Genomic DNA, 22268 nt, shown 5'->3' with positions numbered 1-22268 from the left:
AGCTAGGACAGACATATAGATGGATAGATACATATGTGGTACGTACTGGCGTTCATGGGGACTCGTTAATATTTAGGTAATTAATAGCTATACCTTAAAATCAGATCATGAATTAACTCTTTATTTACTCGATCTATTTACTCTATTTACGTAAACAATGATGAATGCAACAACACTTGTCTTCTGCAGTGTTTGAGGGGCGGAGGCAACATTTATCTACCTTCTACCTCACTCAGCAAAGAAATTAAAGAAAAAAGTTGCGTTGTATTCATTGTTGTAATTAAAAGGAAGCTAGGACAGACATATAGATGGATAGATACATATGTGGTGGCGTTCATGGGGATTCGTTATTTATCTACCTTCTACCTCAGTCAGCAAAGAAATTAAAGAAAAAAGATGCGTTGTATTCATTGTTGTAATTAAAAGGAAGCTAGGACAGACATATAGATGGATAGATACATATGTGGTACGTACTGGCGTTCATGGGGACTCGTTAATATTTAGGTAATTAATAGCTATACCTTAAAATCAGATCATGAATTAACTCTATTTACTCGATCTATTTATGTAAACAATGATGAAGGCAGCAATACTAATTTATTTGTCTTCTGCAGGACGTGTTTGAGGGGCTGATCGAGGTAATACGTGTCTACCTCACTCAGCAAAGAAATTAAAGAAAAAAAGTTGCGTTGTATTCATTGTTGTAATTAAAAGGAAGCTAGGACAGACATGTAGATAGATAGATATATATGTGGTGGCGTTCATGGGGACGATCGTTAATATTTAGGTCATAATAACAACAACATTATTACATTCTCGGCCATTACACATATATTCAATGAAGATAGACCACATATAGTTACATGATAGACCAGTGATTGATTGATTGATAGTATACACGTACCCCTACCAGCTTATTAACTATTTTACAATATACCATCAACCTGGGGTCTTTTCTGTAGGGTAATGCCAGCTAGCTTTGTCTAATATAACAAACTACCACATATAAATTTATTACCAAGTTTCCAAAGTATGGGTACTAAAATATGCATGAACAATGAGGGGTATGCTATATGTTAACTGGGAATCCCTTCTATACAGGCTACCTTCCCTAATTATACTAATGAATTATTGACTGATTGATTGATAGTTTACTGTTATAGGTATATACAACAAAGGAGAAAGTCGAGCTTCAAATAAGTAATATACGTATAGTTTCATCAGTCCGTCATCGGCGTCTAAGCGACCTAAACAACATGGAGGTGGCAGATCTGCTCAGCGAAACTTGCGCTCCCGAGGACTTACAGGTATTCCCTCGTTACATCTTCTTTGGCATATATATTCCTCATTGTTACCTGGCACATATATTAACCGCGGAGTCCCTGGAATTAGGCCCTTGTTCCTTTTTTCGAGCGTTGTTGCAACTGCGAACTCGCCTTCTGTGGGGTGATTCATCGATGTCTGACCTGATGATGCAATTTGCTCACCTTGAATGGTTGCCTTCTGCTGTATGGTATTGTTTTCCCTCTGCTGTATGGTATTTCTTTCCCTCTGCTGTATGGTATTTCTTTCCCTCTGCTGTATGGTATTGTTTTCCCTCTGCTGTATGGTATTGTTTTCCCTCTGCTGTACGGTATTGTTTTCCCTCTGCTGTATGGTATTGTTTTCCCTCTGCTGTTCGGTATTGTTTTCCCTCTGCTGTACGGTATTGTTTTCCCTCTGCTGTATGGTATTGTTTTCCCTCTGCTGTAAGGTATTGTTTTCCCTCTGCTGTATGGTATTGTTTTCCTCTGCTGTATGGTATTGTTTTCCTCTGCTGTATGGTATTATTTCCCTCTGCTGTATGGTATTGTTTTCCCTCTGCTGTATGGTATTGTTTTCCCTCTGCTGTATGGTATTGTTTTCCCTCTGCTGTATGGTATTGTTTTCCCTCTGCTGTATGGTATTGTTTTCCCTCTGCTGTACGGTATTGTTTTCCCTCTGCTGTATGGTATTGTTTTCCCTCTGCTGTATGGTATTGTTTTCCCTCTGCTGTATGGTATTTCTTTCCCTCTGCTGTATGGTATTGTTTTCCCTCTGCTGTATGGTATTGTTTTCCCTCTGCTGTACGGTATTGTTTTCCCTCTGCTGTACGGTATTGTTTTCCCTCTGCTGTATGGTATTATTTTCCCTCTGCTATACATCATTATTTTTCCACCTCAAGCTTCTCTGTGTATGTCATTATTTGCCCTCTGCTGTCCATTATTATTTCCCCACTTCGAGTTTCCCACTACAGTATGTTATTATTTTCCCGCTTCGAGCCTTCTGCTGTACATTATATAAGCTTAATACTGAAGAAAAAGGAGGAATGGGGAGTAAAATGCTGCATATAACTTAGAATGGTAGGGAACTAGGGATCATGGATTAGGGATAGACAAAGGCTGATTTATTTTATTCTTTATTTTTTATAATAGAGTAAGAAGTTTGGTTAAGATTGGTTTCATTAGCACGCTGATATTTCTTCTCCTACTTGATCAACTGCTCTTCTGTTGTCATATATGTATTCTGCTAATACGACTCAGTCATTTGCATTGATAAGCTAATATACAAGCACACAAAAAGACAAGCTTGTATCAAATACCATAGCCACATCATGCTCGAACGATCTATGGTTTTTCAAATTCATTGATTGATAGCTCATTTCAGGTATATTAAAAGACATCTGGCTCTGCAAGTGCATATAAAGGATATATTAATAATTTAATGCATGTGAATAATGATTAATAATCGAAATAACATGAAATAGTAAATAATAACTGTTGAATGTGTGGTAGGCTATTTATTAATATTAGGCTACCCATGCTGTTTACATGCAACACATCAAAATTCATTATTTATAGAGACTTACAGAGTTGGATGTCACTTTATGTACCTGAGTGAGATGAAATATGGATAGCTGAGAGGCTATGAATCATTCGAGTGATCAGACTATATTATTTGATATACAAATTGATCTTTCGTGTGCTTGTATGGTAGATTATTATCGATGCAAATCAGCATGTTTGCGGTTCATATAAAAAGACTTAAGGGTTTTTCGTATACACAAACATTCAAATATATCACTGAAAATATAAAGTTGATCGTCACTAAATCACAAACTAACAATGCGCAGGTGCCACAATTATGTTCGCGAGTGGACAGATGGAATGAAACGGATTATACACAGTATGGAGTGCACTAACATCAGACACTTCAACATGAATCAAATTTTTATGTTCGCTCAACCACTCCATGACCCATTACTTTTGCTGTTACATTCATACTCTTTCAAATACTACCATGACTTTACTCTTGCCTGTATTTACTTCCAACTTCCTCTTCATATGTATACCATGTCAGATCCGTCTTCAATCCTCTGCATCATTCTTTTATCCTTTGCCAACAAGACTGTACTGTCTGCAAATAGGCCTGGCACCAAAAACTGTACTACGCTATATATTCTCAGGACATTGCATAAGTCCTTCCAGTAAGGATGTTATATGACTATCATCCATGGAAGCAAAAAACAGCTTCCTACCCTTTTCTAGATGTGTTTCTACTCAGATTTTGAGACTGAGATTATGAATTGCTTGGCTTCAATATTTCCTTTTTTTCTCTGAATTGTTGATGCAATCATTGTTAATTGTGTGTAATTCAGTTTTATGAAGTAGTGTTGTATTTTCAGATCTTTGAACGTAAATACAATGAAGAAATGTGTCAAGGAAAAGTCTCCAGTAAAACACAGTTTGAGTACGCCTGTTTCCTAGTCCGCAGCAAGTGAGTATATAAACTTAATGTTCATAGTCACAAAATTCTTCCCCCAAACAATCTTCCTTAGGGCCCCAAAAGATAAGAATTAATACTGTCTTATTATTTTGCATTCATGGTTGATAAGCCAAAGACTTAATGAACATCCAGACCTCCGTTTGTACTTCCAGATACCCAGCAGATATTCAGCGAGGAATTGTGCTTCTCGAGGAGCTCTACAAACGCCCTGATGAGAGTGGGAACCGGGACTTCATCTACTATTTAGCAATAGGAAATGCCAGACTTAAGGTAATTAGATCAGGATATTGATGTTCCCTAAGCAGTTAGTGTAATAATGAGTAATGTAATGTTACAGCTGAAGATAGTGAAAAAGGAGAGCATTAATTTATTTAGAGCCAGACTTTTCTCCCAAGTAACCTTTATTCTTCAAAAGATAAGTCTGACCTCTGAACAGAATATTTGTATTTTTGTGTGTGTGTTTGTTATAGTCTGTTCACTTAAGCTAGATTCTTGGCGCCTAAGCAGGTTAGTAAGCTGGCAGCTGATTGGCTGCTCCACTCTCCCGCTAACACTCATGTTGGACCACATCTTGCATGCTCAAGTGAGACATGTTTCTTTATTATATGCCATAGCTCAACTTATATATGAGCTAGCCAGTTTTGGTTGACACCATCAGACTCAGCAGTGACTGTAGAATCAAGATGTATTTTAAAAACTCGACAAAACAAATAAGAAAATGGTATTACGATGAGTTGAACCATAATGTTAAAAAATGTTTATAAACATTTTTTAACATCTTCACAGTTCAACTCATCGTAATACCATTTTCTTTTTTGTTTTGTCGAGTTTTTACAATACATCTTGATTCTACAGTCACTGCTGAATCTGATGGTGTCAACCAAAACTGGTTTGCTCGTATATGAGGTGAGCTATGGCATATGATAAAGAAACATGTCTCACTCGAGCATGCAAGATGTGGTCCGACATGAGTGTTAGCGGGCGAGCAGAGCAGCCAATCAGCTGCAAGCTTACCAACCTTCCTAGGCGCCAGGAATCTAGCTTAAGTGAACAGACTATAGTGTTCTTTAGGACAGAACAAGATATAAAAAGATTAATTTTGGTCTTGATACCCCCATCTTGAAAAGTTTGTCAGGACTACTCAGCAATTATGAACAAAGGTCCAGTTAGGCAAGTTCAAATGTATGCAGAGGTTCAGAACAGTATTGTAGCTGGACCCCAGGCTCCAGGAATTAAATAACTTTTAAGGTCCTGGTGATGGATTCTTGCAGGTGTATTTCCTTGACTGACTGTGGGGCCAACGGTCAGTCCAGGAAATACACTTGCAACTCCACTGCCAAGACCATGTTATTTAATTATATTTTTTTTCTACTCCTGCAGCCTGGGGTCCACTTACAATACTCAGAAGGTCTGGATTCGGACTGTGGGCCGCCAGTTGAGTAGGCCTGGTTTAAGTTATTGGAAGGAGGAAATACAGATGAAGGAGGGCAGTTCCAGACTGTACCAGTGAAAGGGATGAAGGAGTGAAGATACTGGTTAACTCCTGCATTAGGATGATGGACAGTATAAATGTTGAAAATGCAGCCTGGTTTATCCTTATCTTTATTACAGGAATATGAAGCTGCTCTGAAGTATGCTCAGGGTTTGCTGCGAGTCGAACCAAGCAACAGACAAGTGCTTCAGCTTGAACAGAATATTAAGAAGAGAATGGAAAAAGGTAGCTAATTTTTTGGTGTAATTTCTTACATGTGTCAATCTGGACATTTTTTCTCCATAATATTTGTAGCTGCCAAGTAAACATATATACAAATGTATGTGAGTGTATGTAATTCTGATTCATATATAATTCACCAGGGTCTGACCACACTGAACTTGTGATCCCTAACCACTAGTCTCTCCGAATGAGCTTTGGAGCTCTGGGAACAGTTGGAACCAAGTAATATTTTAGGAGACGTTCTCCCCCACAACCTCCCTCCTTTAACATGGTTCTGCTCTACATGTTTATTGCTTCCTCCTTTACTGAGTTCCCTTGATGTAATTCCAGTTACATCATTAATCATTGTCATTAATGTGTAATACTTCTTTTGTGTATTTTATTTACAGATGCCATTAAGGGAGCAGCCATAGCAGGCGGGGCCATCCTTGGTCTGGGGGCACTGGTGGGCCTGGGTGTGGCACTCGCCAGGAAGTAAATATTTTTACTATTTTCTAGAAACAGTCCAAAGAAATCATAGTCTTACTTAAATTACTTATATGAAGTGTTTTTAAAACAGCTCCGGCAATAATCACTCCATTTCTTTTTATTATGTATGTAAGCATATCATGTACAAAGGAAATGTCCTCCTCACTGTGATATGTATTATTTTACCCACTAGTGTAGGTTTAACCAGTGATACTATTATGGACATGATAGAAAGTACTGCTATGTTTTACTGTTTCCCAATCTTCCTTAAAATGTATGTACCGTATTTTGCGGCGTATAACATGCTCCGGCGTATAACGCGCACCCTAAACTTTAAGACAACAATTTCTGAAAAAAAATATTCAGTGGTTGAAATGCTCAGAAATATGTTCAGTTAAGCAAGACTGATGATGTACAATTTCCTGAAATTCTTGATAACCCGTAAAGGACGGGGGTGTACCGTGAAATCGTTTTTTCCCGTATGGCAACGTTCTGATGCTCTCAAAAATTGGTCACTTTCCATTATCAATTTCACGGCTCTACCTAAGCCAGTTGCTTTAAATTTATAAGCATTCGCTTAATCCATCCTTCCTCTTCAGTCTGCCTCAAGCCTGAAGTCTCTACTTCATGTCTTGTTTCTGTGGTGATGTGATGAAGCGCAGTAACTTTTAGGTCAGAGCAAGCCTGTGTTCGCAGAGCTGCGTAGGTTATGGTTGGCAGCCACCCTCCCCCTCCACACACTCGACCCCATTACAAAGCCCCTTCATTACCCTCATGTTCTCAACTTGATAACCCTGAAGGGTGGTGGGATGCATCCTCAGGGGCCTGAGTATCACTTCCACCATCACCGTAATGAGGTTGATCTACAGGATGGCCACCAAACTGAGGTTGCACAATAACGGTGCTCAGCCTTCCTGATAAGACAAGGGATTGGAATTCAATGCTGTTGATGTCACTGTCTTCACCACTAACACTGCTCTCAAAGCTTGAAAAAGTCACTTTAAGCTCTCCCAATTGCACTCACACTGAGAGCTCTTTTGGGAGCAAGAGGAGTCGAGGTCACTGGCTGTGAACACTCGGGCGTGGATTCAGACACGGAAAATACGAAAAACTCTCCTGCCAATGTTACAGTAACGGAAACACTGAGAATGGCACGGAGAAGTTGTGTAGCAGCCTAGGAGTCACGCTGACCCAAACTTCAAAATTACGGCAGAAAAAGGCAGACCGAAAAAAAAAATTGTACCTTCGGCATATAATGCGCAGAGGTAACTTTCTGGAATTTTTCAATTGAAAATGGTGCGCGTTATATGCTGCAAAATACGGTAATTGCTGCCTGATGAAGGTACCACCAGCAGTGTGCCAGATATGTGAATCTGTTTATTGTAGCCAACAACCAAATACACTTCATTATGCACTATTCTGAGCATTTATTCATTACTCTTACTTTAAAGATAAGCAAAAAGAAGCATATTAACTCAACATTAATTCTCTGCTATTTATGCAAAACTAATGTAAATTGAGTCACAATGCCACTTATCAGTAACACTCATTTATCTATATATTGTTAATCAAGAGTGAATAATTGATGAAGTTACTCCTACTGGAAGAGTGTACATTCCAATAATCTCAGTACTCATGTAATGAATTTCATACCTTTTGGCCATTAATCACTATCTGGCAGCTGATACTCAGTGGTGATTATTGACTAACATATTTTTATCTCATCCCTGGTAACACAGTGTCAATGAAATTTGCCACACTGTAGGTTATTGGTTAAAAAGGTCAGTAATGTATATTTTATTTTACAGCGTAGGAGGCAGCTCTAAGGGGAGACAAAAATAGAGAAAAAAAAGCCTGCTATTCACTGCTCCCGTAAGGAGGATGGGAGGAGTAAGGAAATGGGGATAAATAAATAAAAGTGTGAGCCATTGGATGGAAAGGTACTTTATGAAGCTGTAGCAGCAACTTAAGATATACAAAACTATAAGTTTTAACATTTGCAAATGAGAACTTCTGGGACACGAGCCTTGAAGCCCCACAACCCATTGTCAATTGTGTCAGATCAATCTGTGTGTCCATATATTGATATGAAGGACGTGCATCAAAAGTGGTGTTGTCTTTTACACCAATCACACCACTAAAACCATATATGAGAAGAAAAAAAATCCAAAAACACAACTTTAACACTCACTTAACCATTACACTGAAACCTTCACCAATAATTTAAATTAGAATCAGTCAAACCAAACTTTAAAATTGTAACAAGCAACATCTGCACCTTCAAAGGTATCCCATCAAATAACTGTTAAACACATGGACTACTTATACATTCTCTGAGCTATTTACATGAATACTGCATGACTCTCTAATTCAAAACAGTAAACCTATCACATGGCACAGCTTTGTTATGCATACAGGGCATGTATACACTTCATGTTATTATTTTGATTATTATTTCTACAATGTACAGAAATGGAACACAGCAATGGTATTTGTAATATAATGGTGAGGTAATTTAGATTGAGTTTCATGAAATCTTTGTTTCACTTATTGTTACATGCATTGGATGTTTTGTTGTTCATGATTCCATTGCTATCTGATAAAGATGGAGCTTTAATAATATATAATCTGCAGACTAAAGTAGAGGCATGTGGGTGAGAATCCAAATGCCTCTTGGACACTGAATACTGAGAGGCTCACATCTGTATGCACCATGTCACACACTACCTTTTATCTTGGTATGTCTTAAGTCACTAAACTAATCAGGTGGGTTGCATTCTTTTTAAAAACTCAAAAATGAGTGTGAGACTTTGAATTCAGATGTGAATTTGAGATACTAGCACATGGTTCTCAAACTGGGATATGCATACCCTAAGGGGTGCACGACAGTGTGTGTACATGAAGTGTGACTCAGAACACCTGTTTGATGTAGTTTACTGGACAGAGGCACGACAGAAGTTAAATTTTAGCTCAGAGTTTCTCAGCTGGTCTCTCTTGAACTACATATGATAGAGTAAGGTTAATGTACCATTTACTTCCGTTTTGCTCATTTTAAATTCATAGTTGGGTTAGGAGTGCTTGACCAGCACCGAATGCTACATCAGCTAACAGTTTGAGAACCAGTGTGCCAGCATGTCCCCAGCCCTCAGACACTGGATGGACTGCATCTCCCACTATTTAATGTGGACACAGGAATGTGACCTTAAAGAAACTTGACAGACTATGGCAGAGATTGTTTAACATACATTCATTTGAAAAGGTCAGCAGAACTTTTTTTTTTCTTTACTTGAAAGACTTACAGAATAAAATTTTGAATGCCCCCAAAACAAAATAGGAAGGGAAAAAGAGACAAAGAAGTACATTCAAGAAGTTTTAAATTAAAATCTGTACTGTAAAAATTATGAGTTCCCATGTCTCGAGTACAACATAGAATCACAGAATCATATTGCTGAATAATGATACATAAGCATTTAGAAATAGGTAATTTGAATAAATGTAACCTTACAAAAAAAGGTGACATAATAAAACCAGCTCTTAGTTCATTGCAAGTGCCACCAAGCCTAAACCTTTAGGTGCCTTGATGAACGTGTCTTCCTAAGCTGTGAGAAGTGTGCCCTACACCTCCAACCTCAAAACTAATTCATGAACAACCTTTATTTCTTTGTGCAATACTGAAGTAATGGAAGAACATAAAGTAATGCCACTAGATGTTCATAATAATTCAGATCTTGACTGTAACAACTGTATATGTCAGTGGTCCTAAACTAGAATAATATTGGCGATCGCAGAAGTTATCTGGAAACTAAATTGGTGCCAGATTCAACTCTTTAAATTGATATGTTGTCTATAGTTGTGAATGACTAATTAAATTGATTACATTGAATCAATTTACCTTTAATTGATGTTCTGTGGTATAATCTTTCAACTTTGTCTTATATTCTCTCTATATTAAAGTAATATATAAATTCCTTCCTTCTACTTTAATCAGTGTGTGAATCATACTAGAGTATCATCAACCCCATCCCATCTGTGCATCATGAAGCTGGAGGTCATGTTGGAGAAGGGAGGGTGCAAGGTGGATGGTCTGTAGTCACTCAGCTTGGGGATTGTTTACTGGCTGAACCCAAAGAAGCTGATGGGATAACAACTTAACAATCAACAATACATATAATATCAAACCAAAATTATGACAATATATAAATCATGTGCTTCATATACTCATGTAAATGTCAATTTTTTACATTTGTTTGAATCTCAAGTTTAGAACTTACAGTCATATATAAACACTTTATTGGGTGTTGAATTTATTCCTAAGTTGAACATAGCACAGCCTTGGGGAGGGTTGACCTTTACATGAGTATATACAGTAGTCAATGAACGACTTCGGTGAATGAACATAAATGGATTATTGACAATGCACATAAGTTAACATTTCAGCACATACTAGTATGCTGGACTGAAAGGCTCACCATCTGCTGCACTCTATACTGTACTTTGCATATGCAATTGATGCCAACTCTTTGGAGAACTCTTCAATAACAATTAAGGCCTCAAATTTGCGGTCATCCATGTCTCTTCTGAAAGGAAGTGGGTGAAAATGATTTTTGTGTCATCTACCATGGAAAGGGGATTGATTTGACCCTACCTGTACTTTTTTATACTTCTGCAGTATTATGAGGGCTATTGTAGGAGTATAATGGCAAAAATAATGAGGAGACGGAGGAAGAGAAGATAGGAGACAGAAACAGAAGAGAAAGGATTGATAGATAAGGAAGAGGTTAGAAAACAGCACTAAAAAAATCTATTCATTGTTTAAATTAGAGAGCATCATTATTTCAATATGCAGAAAACTAAGGCTTCCTGGGATCACAAAAGTAGTATTTACCAGCTTCTAGGGATCAATGTTAATGAGAATTTTAATTAAGTACTGAAAGTTACTATAAATCTGATCAGTTTCAGTCTCAATCCTTTCTCATAGTTCCACCAAGTCTGTCAAGAAATATGCACACCAAAAGATAATAGATCCATTCCTTTATATTTATTAAGGTATTCATTATGACAGCATGAAGCAGGCAAATACATCACTAAGTTTTCAGTACTTATCAATCAATTATAACATGTTGGTGAAAAAGTGTAATTGATTGCATTCTTCATCCCCAGTGGGTGAAACTATATTGAAAACATGTCATAAGAAGCTAAAGGAATAGTGTGCTGGCATGCATTACAGCAGTCATGACCAAGCATTGTCTTGAAAGAAATGCTGGAATGGGACACAGCCACCATGCTCATACTTACTCAAAGTCAAACTCTTCCATGGAGCCAAGGAGCTGGTACCTGGTGACCTTCAGGTGGTCCACATAGTCCTCTCGCTCCACGATAGGCTGGTGGATACGGGTCACCACAGAGGCCAGAACAGAGAAGGGTGTCCGCACCCCACTGACCAGGGTGAGTGTCGGGTTTAGCAGGTACTCGTGAAGGTGGGGGTGAGGCAGCAGGGCCAAGGTAGCCACCAGGGAAGTTATTTGCAGGTTGATGTCATAGTCCTGAAAAGAAAATTTACTTCACCATTAAACCTTGGCATGGTGGGTATTAAGTTTCTTCCATGAATGAGGTTGCCATCACAAATCAACCTCATTTTGTGTTGTCATCAAATACCAACCTCATTTTGTATATCAAGTATGAGTGGTTAAAATATATATATCAAAAGCAAGAGGATCACAGGAACCATGGGGAATGTATATATTCATGAAAAACAAAGGAAGTTGCTGCAGCCCAATAGAAAAGAGGTACTCAAAGAAAGATTTGTCTAATACAAAAATATTAGGAACTCCCATGTAAGTGTGTAACTACCTGGTCTGGCAGATGGTCCAGGAAGTCCATGAGCATGCCCAGGAAGGGTCCTTCGCAGTAAGTATTGTTTTCTGCCTCTGGCCGGGACTCTCGGGATGTTGTTGAGGAAGAGTCTGAGGGACACTCGGGGGTGACTGCTTCACGCGGCCACCCAAATGATGCACACGACTGAAAAAAAGTGTGGCAGAGAGTTGTAAGAATTGTGGAGCATAAAGACAAATATCTCTGACTTGTTCTTTTGGGCAATTTTTACACTGCTTGTGATTAAGACCATTCTAGCTCTCTAAGGTGGCTATAGGAAATGGGATGACATGATGTTTATGATAATGATGATATTAGTTTGCCTGTGTCCACATAAGAATATGATTCAGTGTTGACTTTTCAATCTTCGACCTTTAATTATTTATATCAATTATTCTTCAAAATGGCACCTGGAACATGTTAACAGAAGGCAACTAGTACAACAACAACAACAACAAAAATGCATTATGCTTTAGAAGGGAACTGCAGCAGCTGAGTGATCCACAACATGCACTCATCACTGCCTGGACCCTGGACACTGCTACCCACCCGACACACATCTCTGTATTGCTTCTGTGCATCTGCCATGTAGCTTTCAAAGTCATCCTTGGTGGTGGACCTCAGCTCCTCCGGTACCAGTGTCAAGAACCTGTGCCAGACAACAGAACATTGAATGGTTATCATATTCTAGGCTCCAATAACTTTTCACTAAAATGATTCAATATGCCAAAGAAATACTAACCTCTTGACAATTTTATTAATGTTAGCTGGTGCAAGTGTCCTACTGATGGGCAAGGAGTCAGGAGATCTTTCGCCTGTATTGAGAGAATAAAATTAGCTCAGTCAAGACAAAGGCTGGATGACCAAAGAGCAGTGTGAGGGCATTTAAAGCATACACATCACTGAGGCAAATGAACCTGTACAGTATTTAATGCTGGTAAAGAGAAGGGTCTCATCAGATTGCATTTTTTTATATTTTTTATTTGCCTTATATATTCTACATAAAAATACAGATTTGTTGGTGTATAAGTTAATTTCATGTGATGGGAAGTGCATTGCGATTCTTATTCGCATGTCTTGGAGCTCACACGAGGGAGTTGGAAATGAATCTATATGAATATCTCTTTACATAACAAACACAGATGTATACTATAAGCAGAGGTGGGCACTTGCTAATTTTTTGTTAGTCCGCAATTCGCAATTCCGCTAACTTTGTTGGACATTCCACTAATCGCTAATCTGCAAATTTTCCGCCTTCGCCGGTACACTATTGCAAATCCACTGATGCTAACGCTAATAACTTTTTTAGTCCACTTATGAAGTCTGCAACAGTCCGCTAACCATTTTTTAGTCCGCTAACCCTTTATTGGTAGTTAAAAACATAATTTCCAATAAAATTACCTTACAAAATAAAGCAAATAAAAATACTGCAAGGAATAAGTCTTTCAGACTTGGCGAGTTAATGTAAACTGCCTCCCACGCAGGCTGCCAGGACAGGCCGGCTGTGCATCAGACAGTTCTAGAATATTCCCGTCCACGCAGCCTGGGCAGGCTGACGCCTGTGTGCTGCGCAGACCGGCTGCGCATCAGACAGATCTAGAATAGGGTGGCCAGATTTCTGGAAGTGAAATCCGGGATGCTTTAATAAAAAAATATTTTCCGGAACAGTACGTGAAATCCAGGACATTTCCGGGATGACCCATTAAAATCCGGGACTGACCCGGAAAATCAAGGATGTCTGGCCACGCTAATCTAGAAGTTTCTCCACACTTTCAAGAATATTTTTGAATTTCCCGGAAATTTCATTGCTGGTGGTTTTTAAAAGTTTGCGTTAGCGGACTATAATTTTGGCATTCCGCTAACTTCAAATCCGCTAATTATTCAAATTTTGCGCTAATGCTATTCCCCAAAATTTTTGTTAGTCCGCTATTAGCGGATCAGCGATTAGAGGACTTAAATTGCTTCAAGTTTGAGTTTGCACAAGTTGCAAAGCTGAATGACAAAAACTTATGTCTCCAGTTATTAGTTCTCATTTCTGATTATTTTGAAGTCTCATATCCATTTCCATATGATTTACTGATTTTCTTTTCAAAAGATAAAAATGCATTTACAAATATAGGAGTGGAACAACCACAAAATATGCTTGAAATCTTACAGAAGCATTAGACCAAGATTTGCTTCAAAACAATGAACTGGTATATTTTTATGTAAAATATTGCATTCATTTGTTGACAACACCTGAAGTAATGAATTATAGGCAAAAACAAATGATTGCAGAATAATTGTTTAAAAGTGCAAATGCAAAAGTACCTACTAAATACTTCCGTAAGAGGTAAGTACTTGTACACACTAAACACTGCATGGAATGGTTAAGACAAGCAATCAGAGGGCAACGGGCCCCTCTCACCTTCCCTGTGCTTGTACCGCTCATCCTCCTCATCTGACCATGAGCTCTGCTGGTGTTCAGCAGCGGAGGAGTCATGGTAGCCCCGGGTGCTCACATAATTCAAGACCAAGGATTGGACGGCCAAGCTACCCGGCTTCTCCAGCATCACCTTCAAAGCAAAGTACAAGTGTTGTGCTTTTTATGTGTATTATCATGACATTCTCAATTTTACTATGAAGTATACCAGCCAAGGTTGGCCAATTTAAATAAATTTTATTTAAATCAATTATTTAAATTGATTGATTTAAAAAATTGATATAGATCACTATATTTCAATTATGATTCATATAACTTCACTAATTTGATATTAAACACAAATTACAGCACACATTTGGCTGTCTAGTTCTTGTTCTCCCTTCCTGGATGTAATACTTGGTGAAGAGATTTATCCTTCGTGCCAAAGAGGGAAGTAAATTTACATAAAAATACTCCTGACTTGCACCTCACCTTTAATAGATAAAAAAAAGAGGAATATGCACAACACAAGCTTGTTTTGTACACAACAGGTGGTGTGGATACACTTACCTGAAGCAGTCTGAGTGCCTGTATTTGGAGGTGGTGTGGCGGTGCCCGGCACTGCTCCAGGAGGTGGTGCCTGATGCTCCTTCCCGTCCCTTCCAACTCTTCTGTATCTTCTGTCAGCCACCCAATGATTGCTGAAAAGACTTACACTTATCTCAGTGAACAACTATGATGCAAATACTCATACAACTAAAATCCAAGGAAATAGTCAACACAGATTGACATAAGCCAAAATAAAAAAAAAAAAAAAAAAACTCAGACCCACCATTAACCAACATTGGAGAAGACACAGAGGTGACAATCTTTGCCATCAGTGCCAGGTACAGGGAGCGAGTGTCTTCATCCAGGCTGGTCAAGCTGCTCCTCAATGGCCCGTCCAAGAATGCCTCCTGCACGGCAGTGCAGATGCTGGACCCGAGGGACCCGTCACTCACACCCACCACCTCATCAAAGGAGGTAACAGCACAAAATTAAAAAAATAAATGCCAACACACTTTTAACATATCAAACTGAATGCTTATTGTTTCCAGAAAATAATTCATTTTTGACAGAAGTAGTTTAGCTGAGATGGTTTGGACATGTGATGAGAATGGGGGAGAATGAATTTGTGAAGAGAGTGTATAAGGGAAGGATTGAGGGAGGGGGTGTCAGGGGAAGACCACTTATGAAGAGGATCGATAGGGTGAGCGAGTATTGGAGCGAGAGAGTTGGAAGCAGCAGGATTGAGTGTGCTGAGAGGGAGTGCCAGAACAGGGAGAGATGGAGATACTTCTGCTAGGAGGGAAGTTCCCGTGAGGGAGCTGGGCGTCGGAGATACAGATATAAATAGATAGTTTCGAGAATATTTTTTATTCTACATTTCTCTATTTCTTATATGTTGGAAACTATCTCTTATTGCATCTTATCTAACACATTTGTTAATTAATTTTAAACACCGAGATTTTCTGTCTTAGCCCTTTGATGAATCAATAATGTAGCTGCAAGATCATGCAAGGGTGCAAGAAATCAGATATGGATACTGGAAAATCATGTCTAAAAAATCTCTGAATCAGCAACAGAAAGTGCCTGGGTTGTTATCGTCACAAAAAAGGTCTTATGTAAAACACTAAACAAAATTATACTACATTCTGTCATTCTTCAACCATTCAACAGTAATACATTGAAAAATTACAAACATTGTGTGCATCAATGCAAGGTTAGTATTGGTCCAGAATGAAGACAAAAATATTGGCTTCACCTTATCACAGAAGTCAAGCCAACGTAAGAAAATGACGAGTTCTTTCCTCCCAGGAAAGTCGCTCATATCCTCTCCTTCCTCCTCACTGTCACTGTTCTCCCCAACTTCATTCCTGTGATGAAAAAATACCTTAGTCTGCAATTGTTTGACCTCCTTTAAATATAAATAAACATTAATTACGGTAGTCAATTGGAACCCATCTCACTTAGCTGTTCATTATCCCTTTTAGGCAAGCTACAGTGCCTGGGAAAAACTGAGGAAGGTAAACTGTGGTAATCCAGATGTCACACTTGCCCTCTGTTTCAAAGTAATGGATTCCCACCCACCAATAAGACAGATATGAGAAATGAGGTCACACACAGCTTAGAGTATGTCCTCAACTTTACCATATCTTAATAAAAGTTGTAGGTGTACTTTCAGCAAAAAGACAACAAATAAATGAAAAAAAAGTAGAAAAAAATGGTCAAAACTTTAGGGAACCACAAAACCACTTGGTCACTCACTTGGTTGGGTTTTGCACAGATACATCTTCTATGAGGGCAGGTTCTGTGTCTTCAGGAATGGCATCTGAGGAGGTGATGAGTCTGGTGGCAAGATAGTGGGGCAGGAGTGTGTGGCGGGCGATGGTGGTGCTGCTCCACACCTCCCGTACACTGGCCAGACTCACCATACACTCATGGGCTGCCCCTGAAATGCTGCTGTCCTGTAAACAGCACACAGCATTACTGCACTGCACCTTCGTCAGTCCTACACTCATGTCACCATGCAAAGTGTTACACTGCTTTATTGATCTCTAAATTACTATCCAAGCTGCTGATGAAATAATACAATGTACCCCAGAAACCATATGAAGACAGTATAGAGTAAAAGTGTATCCAAACATAATATGGAGGAAAAAGACACATAATAGCTACTAAGTTGAGACTTTAGGAGGATTCTTCACTTCCTATCTGCTGCTCATAAACTTCTCCCACAACTTGACAAATAACAGATGTCTGACTTTTCTTAATTGTAACTATTCTCTTCTTTATTCATCCACTAAAGTTTTCTCATTTTACTTTTTTCTTTCAACAGTTTTCCTGAAAATATAGAGTACTGATAATACATCTTAAAGTTTTGAATTTATATGTACCAGAGTTTGTTATGATTTAAACTCACTGCACTGTGGCACAGGTTGAGAAGAGCATCAATGAGTGGAAACTTTGGTTGTGATTTGTGTACTCCTGCCTCCATGGAGGTTGTGGTAGTGGTAGTGGTGCTGTTGGCAGAGGCAGGGACAGTGGTGGTGGTGGTGGAGGAGGTGGTGGTGGTTGTTGCTCCCTCGTGTGTTGGGGTTGAGGGAAGACTGTCTTCAGGAGGATTGCTGCTTAACTGTCCACTAGTCATTGCTGATGGCTAGAAAGGATTAAATGAGACAAACTTCATCCAAAACTAATAACTGACAAAAGAGTAGATGGTTATAATGTGATAGAGAAAATATAGTGCTTGAGCATGTGAAGTAAACGTATTGAAGGGCAGAGAGGAGTATAAAGACGACTCTTGCCACTTTCTTACCTGTATGTACAGTAAGATAATGCTGTTGTCCTGACGAATTTTTTCACAAAGTGTGGTTAAGAACTCCATCTCTTCTGCTTCATATGGTGAGGCTCTCATCTCACAGCTGGCCTGAACCATTGCCTGGGGAAATATTGAAGTTGAATTTGAATTTGTGTGATATCCCTGGATGAGGTGTAAGTTTTGACTGGTATATGAAGAAACTCAAGAGCAGTCACTATTTATCAATTTGTACATCATGTGACATTTATCAAATCCATGGGGACATATTAACAAAATAGCAGATCACACTCTGTGTCCAATGAAGCACGACCAACATAGCACAGTGTCGTATTTCTGTGCGACGGCTTACCTGTAGAGGCTTGTGTATTGGTGTGTGGTGGAGGTGGGAGTGGTGGAGGTGGTTGAGCACGCCCACCAGGAAGATGTAGGCGTGTTGTCGTATCCCTAATGGACAGTCTGCCTGGGCATGGGAGGCTAACATGGCCAGCACCTTCTCCTGGACCAGATATTCCATGCAGGGGCTGAGGGGACCCCCAAAGCCTTCCTCTCGCTCCTCTGCCACAAGTGCCTAAAAGTGCAGGTTAGCGTATTGTAACAAATGAAAATGAATGAGACATTGCCTCATATGTAAATTATTGTCAATTTATGTAGACATGCATAACCTTGAGTAAACATGGGGAGACCACTTTGAAAGGCCTATGGGATGAACATAATTCTTATATCTCTCCTATAACAAGACTGACATGATGCATCTATTGATAGTGCATGCGCATATAAAGTCATAGTACCTTCAGCATTTGATGCAAGTGTCGGGGGACATGAGTTTCCTCAATAGCTGGCTTTGGGCCCTCTGCATGCCGGCACCGCTGACACACAATAGACAACTGTGTCCAGTGGTAGCGGAGATCCTCCACTCGGGGACATGGTGGTGCCACCTGCCACACAGAGGATTCAACTATGGATGACTGAGATCATCTGCTTATCTAGGATTCATTGCTCATCTTCTTGATGTCCTGATATGCATCCAACTTTATTGCATCTAGTTATTCACCAATTTAATGCAACAAAAGAACTGTGCAGTCCAATTCAAAGAAAGTTTGCTGTGAATCATATTCTCAAATAACATAAGATTTATTTTAACAGTTTCAAGATTTAAGTTCAAGAAAATGAGGACTTTGATGTGACTAGTCATTAGGTCATGATGTGGCTAGTCATTAGGTGCCAGTTCTAAAATTCCTTCTAAATTCTTGGTTCCTCTTTCATATAAACAAATGATTTGGATAATTTTTACTCACAATTTACTCATTTCTGTCTTTCCCCACAAGTATAAGGGTGTTTAAATGACCACACAGGGAGGCCAGACATTAAAACATCTATGAATACTACGCAGCCATCTCATGATAGATGCCACCAACGCACCACATCAGCAGCTGCCTGGAGTGCGTCTGAGAGGTGGGAGAACATGGCAGGGTTGTGCTTGGCTGGGCGGCGGCTGACGTGACAAAGCGTCTCACTCAGCACAAAGCCAAAGATCTCGGTGCAGGACATGGGGTGAGCAGCCAGCCAGGCTCCCTGTCCTTAGTCTCCAACCAGTGCCATGCCCTGTGGATGGTAATGAAGCCCCTCAGACAAACAACACTGACTAACTAAACTTTCTGATGACTCACATGTCACAGGAATAATAAAGAATGAATTACTACAGCCACCTTAATACAAGTGCCTGCTGATGATAATGACTAATTTTATTCTAATTATATTAAGTGACAGCCACCACTGCACCTGAAAAATATTAATGTTCGGAGCAGTTGTGACATTATTATTATTATTATTATTATTTTTTTTTTTTTTAAATTATTTTTATCATTATTATTATTACCATTATTATTATTATTATTATTATTATTATTATTATTATTATTATTATTATTATTATTATTATCATAACTAGCTTTTTTGTTAATAATGTATTGTGAGTAATTTAAATATATCAATTGTGGGATGCTACATTCTAGTATCCCACTTCTGACAAAACAGCATTCCTCCAGGTCCCCACAAACAAAACATGGAGTAGTTGTGGCACTCACATTTTTATAGTAACTGTGTGCCAAACTATGGAACTTAGGATGTCTTTATACCGTCTCAACATCGAATCATTATTGGAATATGTGTCTTGAGTCTGGAATGTGAAAAACTCTGGAGAAAAGAATGGACAACATATAATTAATCAAAATGGCAGAGGAGAAGTGAGAACAGTGAGCCTCCATGATTACAATAGTCAGACTCAGCTATGAAGTCCAGTTGGGCAGGGCCTGCTTGTGGAGTTCCCTGGTTCTGCCAAATCTTATTTAATGTATACAGAATATATGATATACAATTTCACATGGTATGTAGCTGACATATGAGAGAAAATGATGTATTGGGGGTGGGGTGGCAGCGCTGTGAAAAGGTTCGGGCCCTACCCAAATGGGCTTCTTATTTGTGTCGGACTATAACTATGGTAAAGGTGATGGTAATAGATCTGGAATAATGAGTGTTTGTCTGACTTTCATGCCTTTGTATTACTGCATCATCAGTGCATGAAATAGATCAATGGATTTTAGGGATTCTCCCTGCCAAAATTATATACACTAAATTTATACTTATCACATGGAAGACTTATGATGGCAGATCTCATTAAGTACCATGTTGGAAAATGTTCACAGGATGTTGCTCTGTTAAGCTGGAAGGGAAGATTCTGCAAGGCAGATTTAAATAAAGACCGGATACTTCTGATGTTTCTATCCTAACCAGAGAATTGCGCTCTACCACAAATGAGGACATACAAGGAAATCTGCTTGAAGCAGCATGAGTAACCAATTAGAGTATCTCAAAAATACTTTACAAAATCATCATAGTGCTGTTCTTAATAGTACATCAGTGATTAGTCATTCTATTTTGTACTCTTTACCTTGGCTTGGGAAAGCAAGTGATCAGTCATGGTTTGAATTATTCTGCTATAAAATAAAGAAGTATAGTTACCATATACTTGGATTGGTGCACTGGCAACTGTGAGCTGCTCTCCCCTCTAAGGTGAGCAGCCAGTCAGTTGATATATGCAATTCAGGAACTAATTTCATAATGTTATATGCCAAAATTCCTTAAAACACATCACATCTTAGTGCTGTCTATCTTTAAATTGACGTTTATTATTTCCTCTATAATAATGGAGGTAGGCTGATACTAGATGCGAGTTAGGTTACTATTCTGGTGGGATGAGGTTCCTATCCCTTTCGTAGTCTTGGTTTGTTTATATCTAATGTGATATAAATCTAATGTTATGCACCTGGAAGGTGCCCTGTGCCTTATCATCCAGATCCAGATCCAATTACCTGAATCACTGTTTTATTACATGAGTGCCACTGCTGCCTACCTAGATGGGCATCCCCTAGGCTTTGCAGCCAGTGCCAAAGTGTCAAGAGTACCCATCATACCTTAATTCTGTTACTGTACGAGATGAATGTAGTGATTAATTTTCAGAATAAATGAGATGACTGTTGTGATGCTAGAACAATTACATAAACTAAGCCATGGCGAGCAGCGAGGAAGATGTGTGGTGGGGTTTTGCAGTGCTTATGTGTCAGGGGTGTTAGAAGTCCCTGTCATACCTAAATGCTGCTACTGCACAAGATGACTGTGGTGATTTCAGAACAAATACATGAACTACACTATGGCAAGCTGCAAGGAAGGTGTGTGGTGGGGTTTTGCATTGCCTATATGTCAAGAGCCTTAGCAGTACCCGTCATACTTAAATGCTGCTACTGTACGACATGAATGTGATGATTTCAGAACATATATATGAACTACGCAATGGCAGGCTGCAGGGAAGGTGTGTGCTGGGGAGTCTTCTTCTTCTGGAGTGTTTTAGGGGGATAATTAGGCAGCGAGGGTTAATTGTGTCAAAAACCGTAAAGTACCCCGTCATACCTAAAAGCTGCTACTGTACAAGATGGCTGTGGTGATTTCATAACAACTACAAGAACTACGCAATGGCAGGCAGCAGGGAAGGTGTGTGGAGGGGGGTGGAGGGGGTTAATTGCCTGACAGGTGGTGGACAGGTATTTCAGAACAAGACACCTCGCCTGGAAACAATTAAGGACACCTGTCATGTACGTGTCCATCCCCTAATTAACCTTGCCGGTGAGCTGCTTACGTGCCTCGGGGTCAGGGTCAGGGCTGGGCACACGGGTGGGGGCGGGACAACAGGTGAGGCAGCCAAACACTTGTCACACACACACACACACACACACACACACTCGGCGTTTCGTCTGCTACGTGGTGACGCTCGACTACCACACCGAAGGCCACTTGGCAGACCAGGAGCATGTATAGAAGAATTAAGACTATTTTTATCTATTATCATCGAGTAGAATGTATATGGGATTTGTGGATGAATTATAACTGTTTACCTAGAGTGTACCGATTGACTTGCGTCCGTGCACCGTGGAGGCGGCGGACACCTTGGACAGCTTTTCCTTGATGCCACGGGGACGGTGCGTTAGCCGTTTACTAGGTCAAGGCTTCCCTCCTGCCTATGCTCGATCCTGCTCCTGCCCATGCATACAGTGTGGTAAACTAACGACGTAATTTTAATTTTGCTGAATATTTGTACT

General features: G+C 39.4%; 2 protein-coding genes across 9 annotated transcripts; one reads left to right on the top strand and one right to left on the bottom strand.

Annotated features, from left to right (window-relative positions):
* The first annotated feature begins 1225 nt into the window (after positions 1–1225).
* Positions 1226–7403, top strand: LOC126985087 (mitochondrial fission 1 protein-like). Its single transcript, XM_050839530.1, has 5 exons — positions 1226–1307; positions 3704–3795; positions 3957–4074; positions 5416–5521; positions 5908–7403. The coding sequence occupies exons 1-5, from the start codon at positions 1257–1259 to the stop codon at positions 5994–5996; spliced, it is 456 nt and encodes a 151-aa protein (XP_050695487.1). The 5' UTR covers positions 1226–1256; the 3' UTR covers positions 5997–7403.
* Positions 7404–7914: 511 nt separating this feature from the next.
* Positions 7915–22203, bottom strand: LOC126985084 (FHF complex subunit HOOK interacting protein 2A-like). Of its 8 annotated transcripts, none has more exons than XM_050839520.1 (17): positions 22065–22116; positions 19704–19812; positions 19039–19221; positions 18408–18554; positions 17969–18187; positions 17617–17739; positions 17221–17457; positions 16566–16765; positions 16063–16174; positions 15091–15268; positions 14829–14959; positions 14265–14412; positions 12600–12672; positions 12407–12506; positions 11837–12004; positions 11282–11529; positions 7915–10563 (listed from the first exon to the last, which is right to left on the bottom strand). In XM_050839520.1, the coding sequence occupies exons 3-17, from the start codon at positions 19165–19167 to the stop codon at positions 10452–10454; spliced, it is 2325 nt and encodes a 774-aa protein (XP_050695477.1). In that variant the 5' UTR covers positions 19168–19221; positions 19704–19812; positions 22065–22116; the 3' UTR covers positions 7915–10451. The 8 variants fall into 8 exon arrangements, with proteins under 8 accessions (XP_050695477.1, XP_050695474.1, XP_050695476.1 ...); XM_050839517.1 differs by lacking the exon at positions 22065–22116 and adding an exon at positions 21809–21932; XM_050839519.1 differs by lacking the exon at positions 22065–22116 and adding an exon at positions 21789–21930.
* Between the last annotated feature and the right edge of the window lie 65 nt (positions 22204–22268).

Source organism: Eriocheir sinensis, chromosome 58 (assembly GCF_024679095.1).
Source record: "Eriocheir sinensis breed Jianghai 21 chromosome 58, ASM2467909v1, whole genome shotgun sequence".
In the NCBI taxonomy this organism is placed as follows: Eukaryota; Metazoa; Arthropoda; class Malacostraca; order Decapoda; family Varunidae; genus Eriocheir; species Eriocheir sinensis.
This window is presented reverse-complemented; position numbering and strand designations above follow the sequence as displayed.

Excerpts from the sequence above, each read along its gene's own strand:
- LOC126985087 (XM_050839530.1), top strand. The coding sequence starts at position 1,257 with ATGGAGGTGGCAGATCTGCTCAGCGAAACTTGCGCTCCCGAGGACTTA. Across the intron at positions 3,796-3,956 it reads TGTTTCCTAGTCCGCAGCAA|ATACCCAGCAGATATTCAGC; the intron begins GTGAGTATATAA and ends TTGTACTTCCAG. Across the intron at positions 4,075-5,415 it reads TAGGAAATGCCAGACTTAAG|GAATATGAAGCTGCTCTGAA; the intron begins GTAATTAGATCA and ends TCTTTATTACAG.
- LOC126985084 (XM_050839521.1), bottom strand. The coding sequence starts at position 19,167 with ATGTCCTGCACCGAGATCTTTGGCTTTGTGCTGAGTGAGACGCTTTGT. Across the intron at positions 17,740-17,968 it reads CAATACACAAGCCTCTACAG|GCAATGGTTCAGGCCAGCTG; the intron begins GTAAGCCGTCGC and ends ATATTTCCCCAG. Across the intron at positions 16,766-17,220 it reads TCAACCTGTGCCACAGTGCA|GACAGCAGCATTTCAGGGGC; the intron begins GTGAGTTTAAAT and ends TGCTGTTTACAG.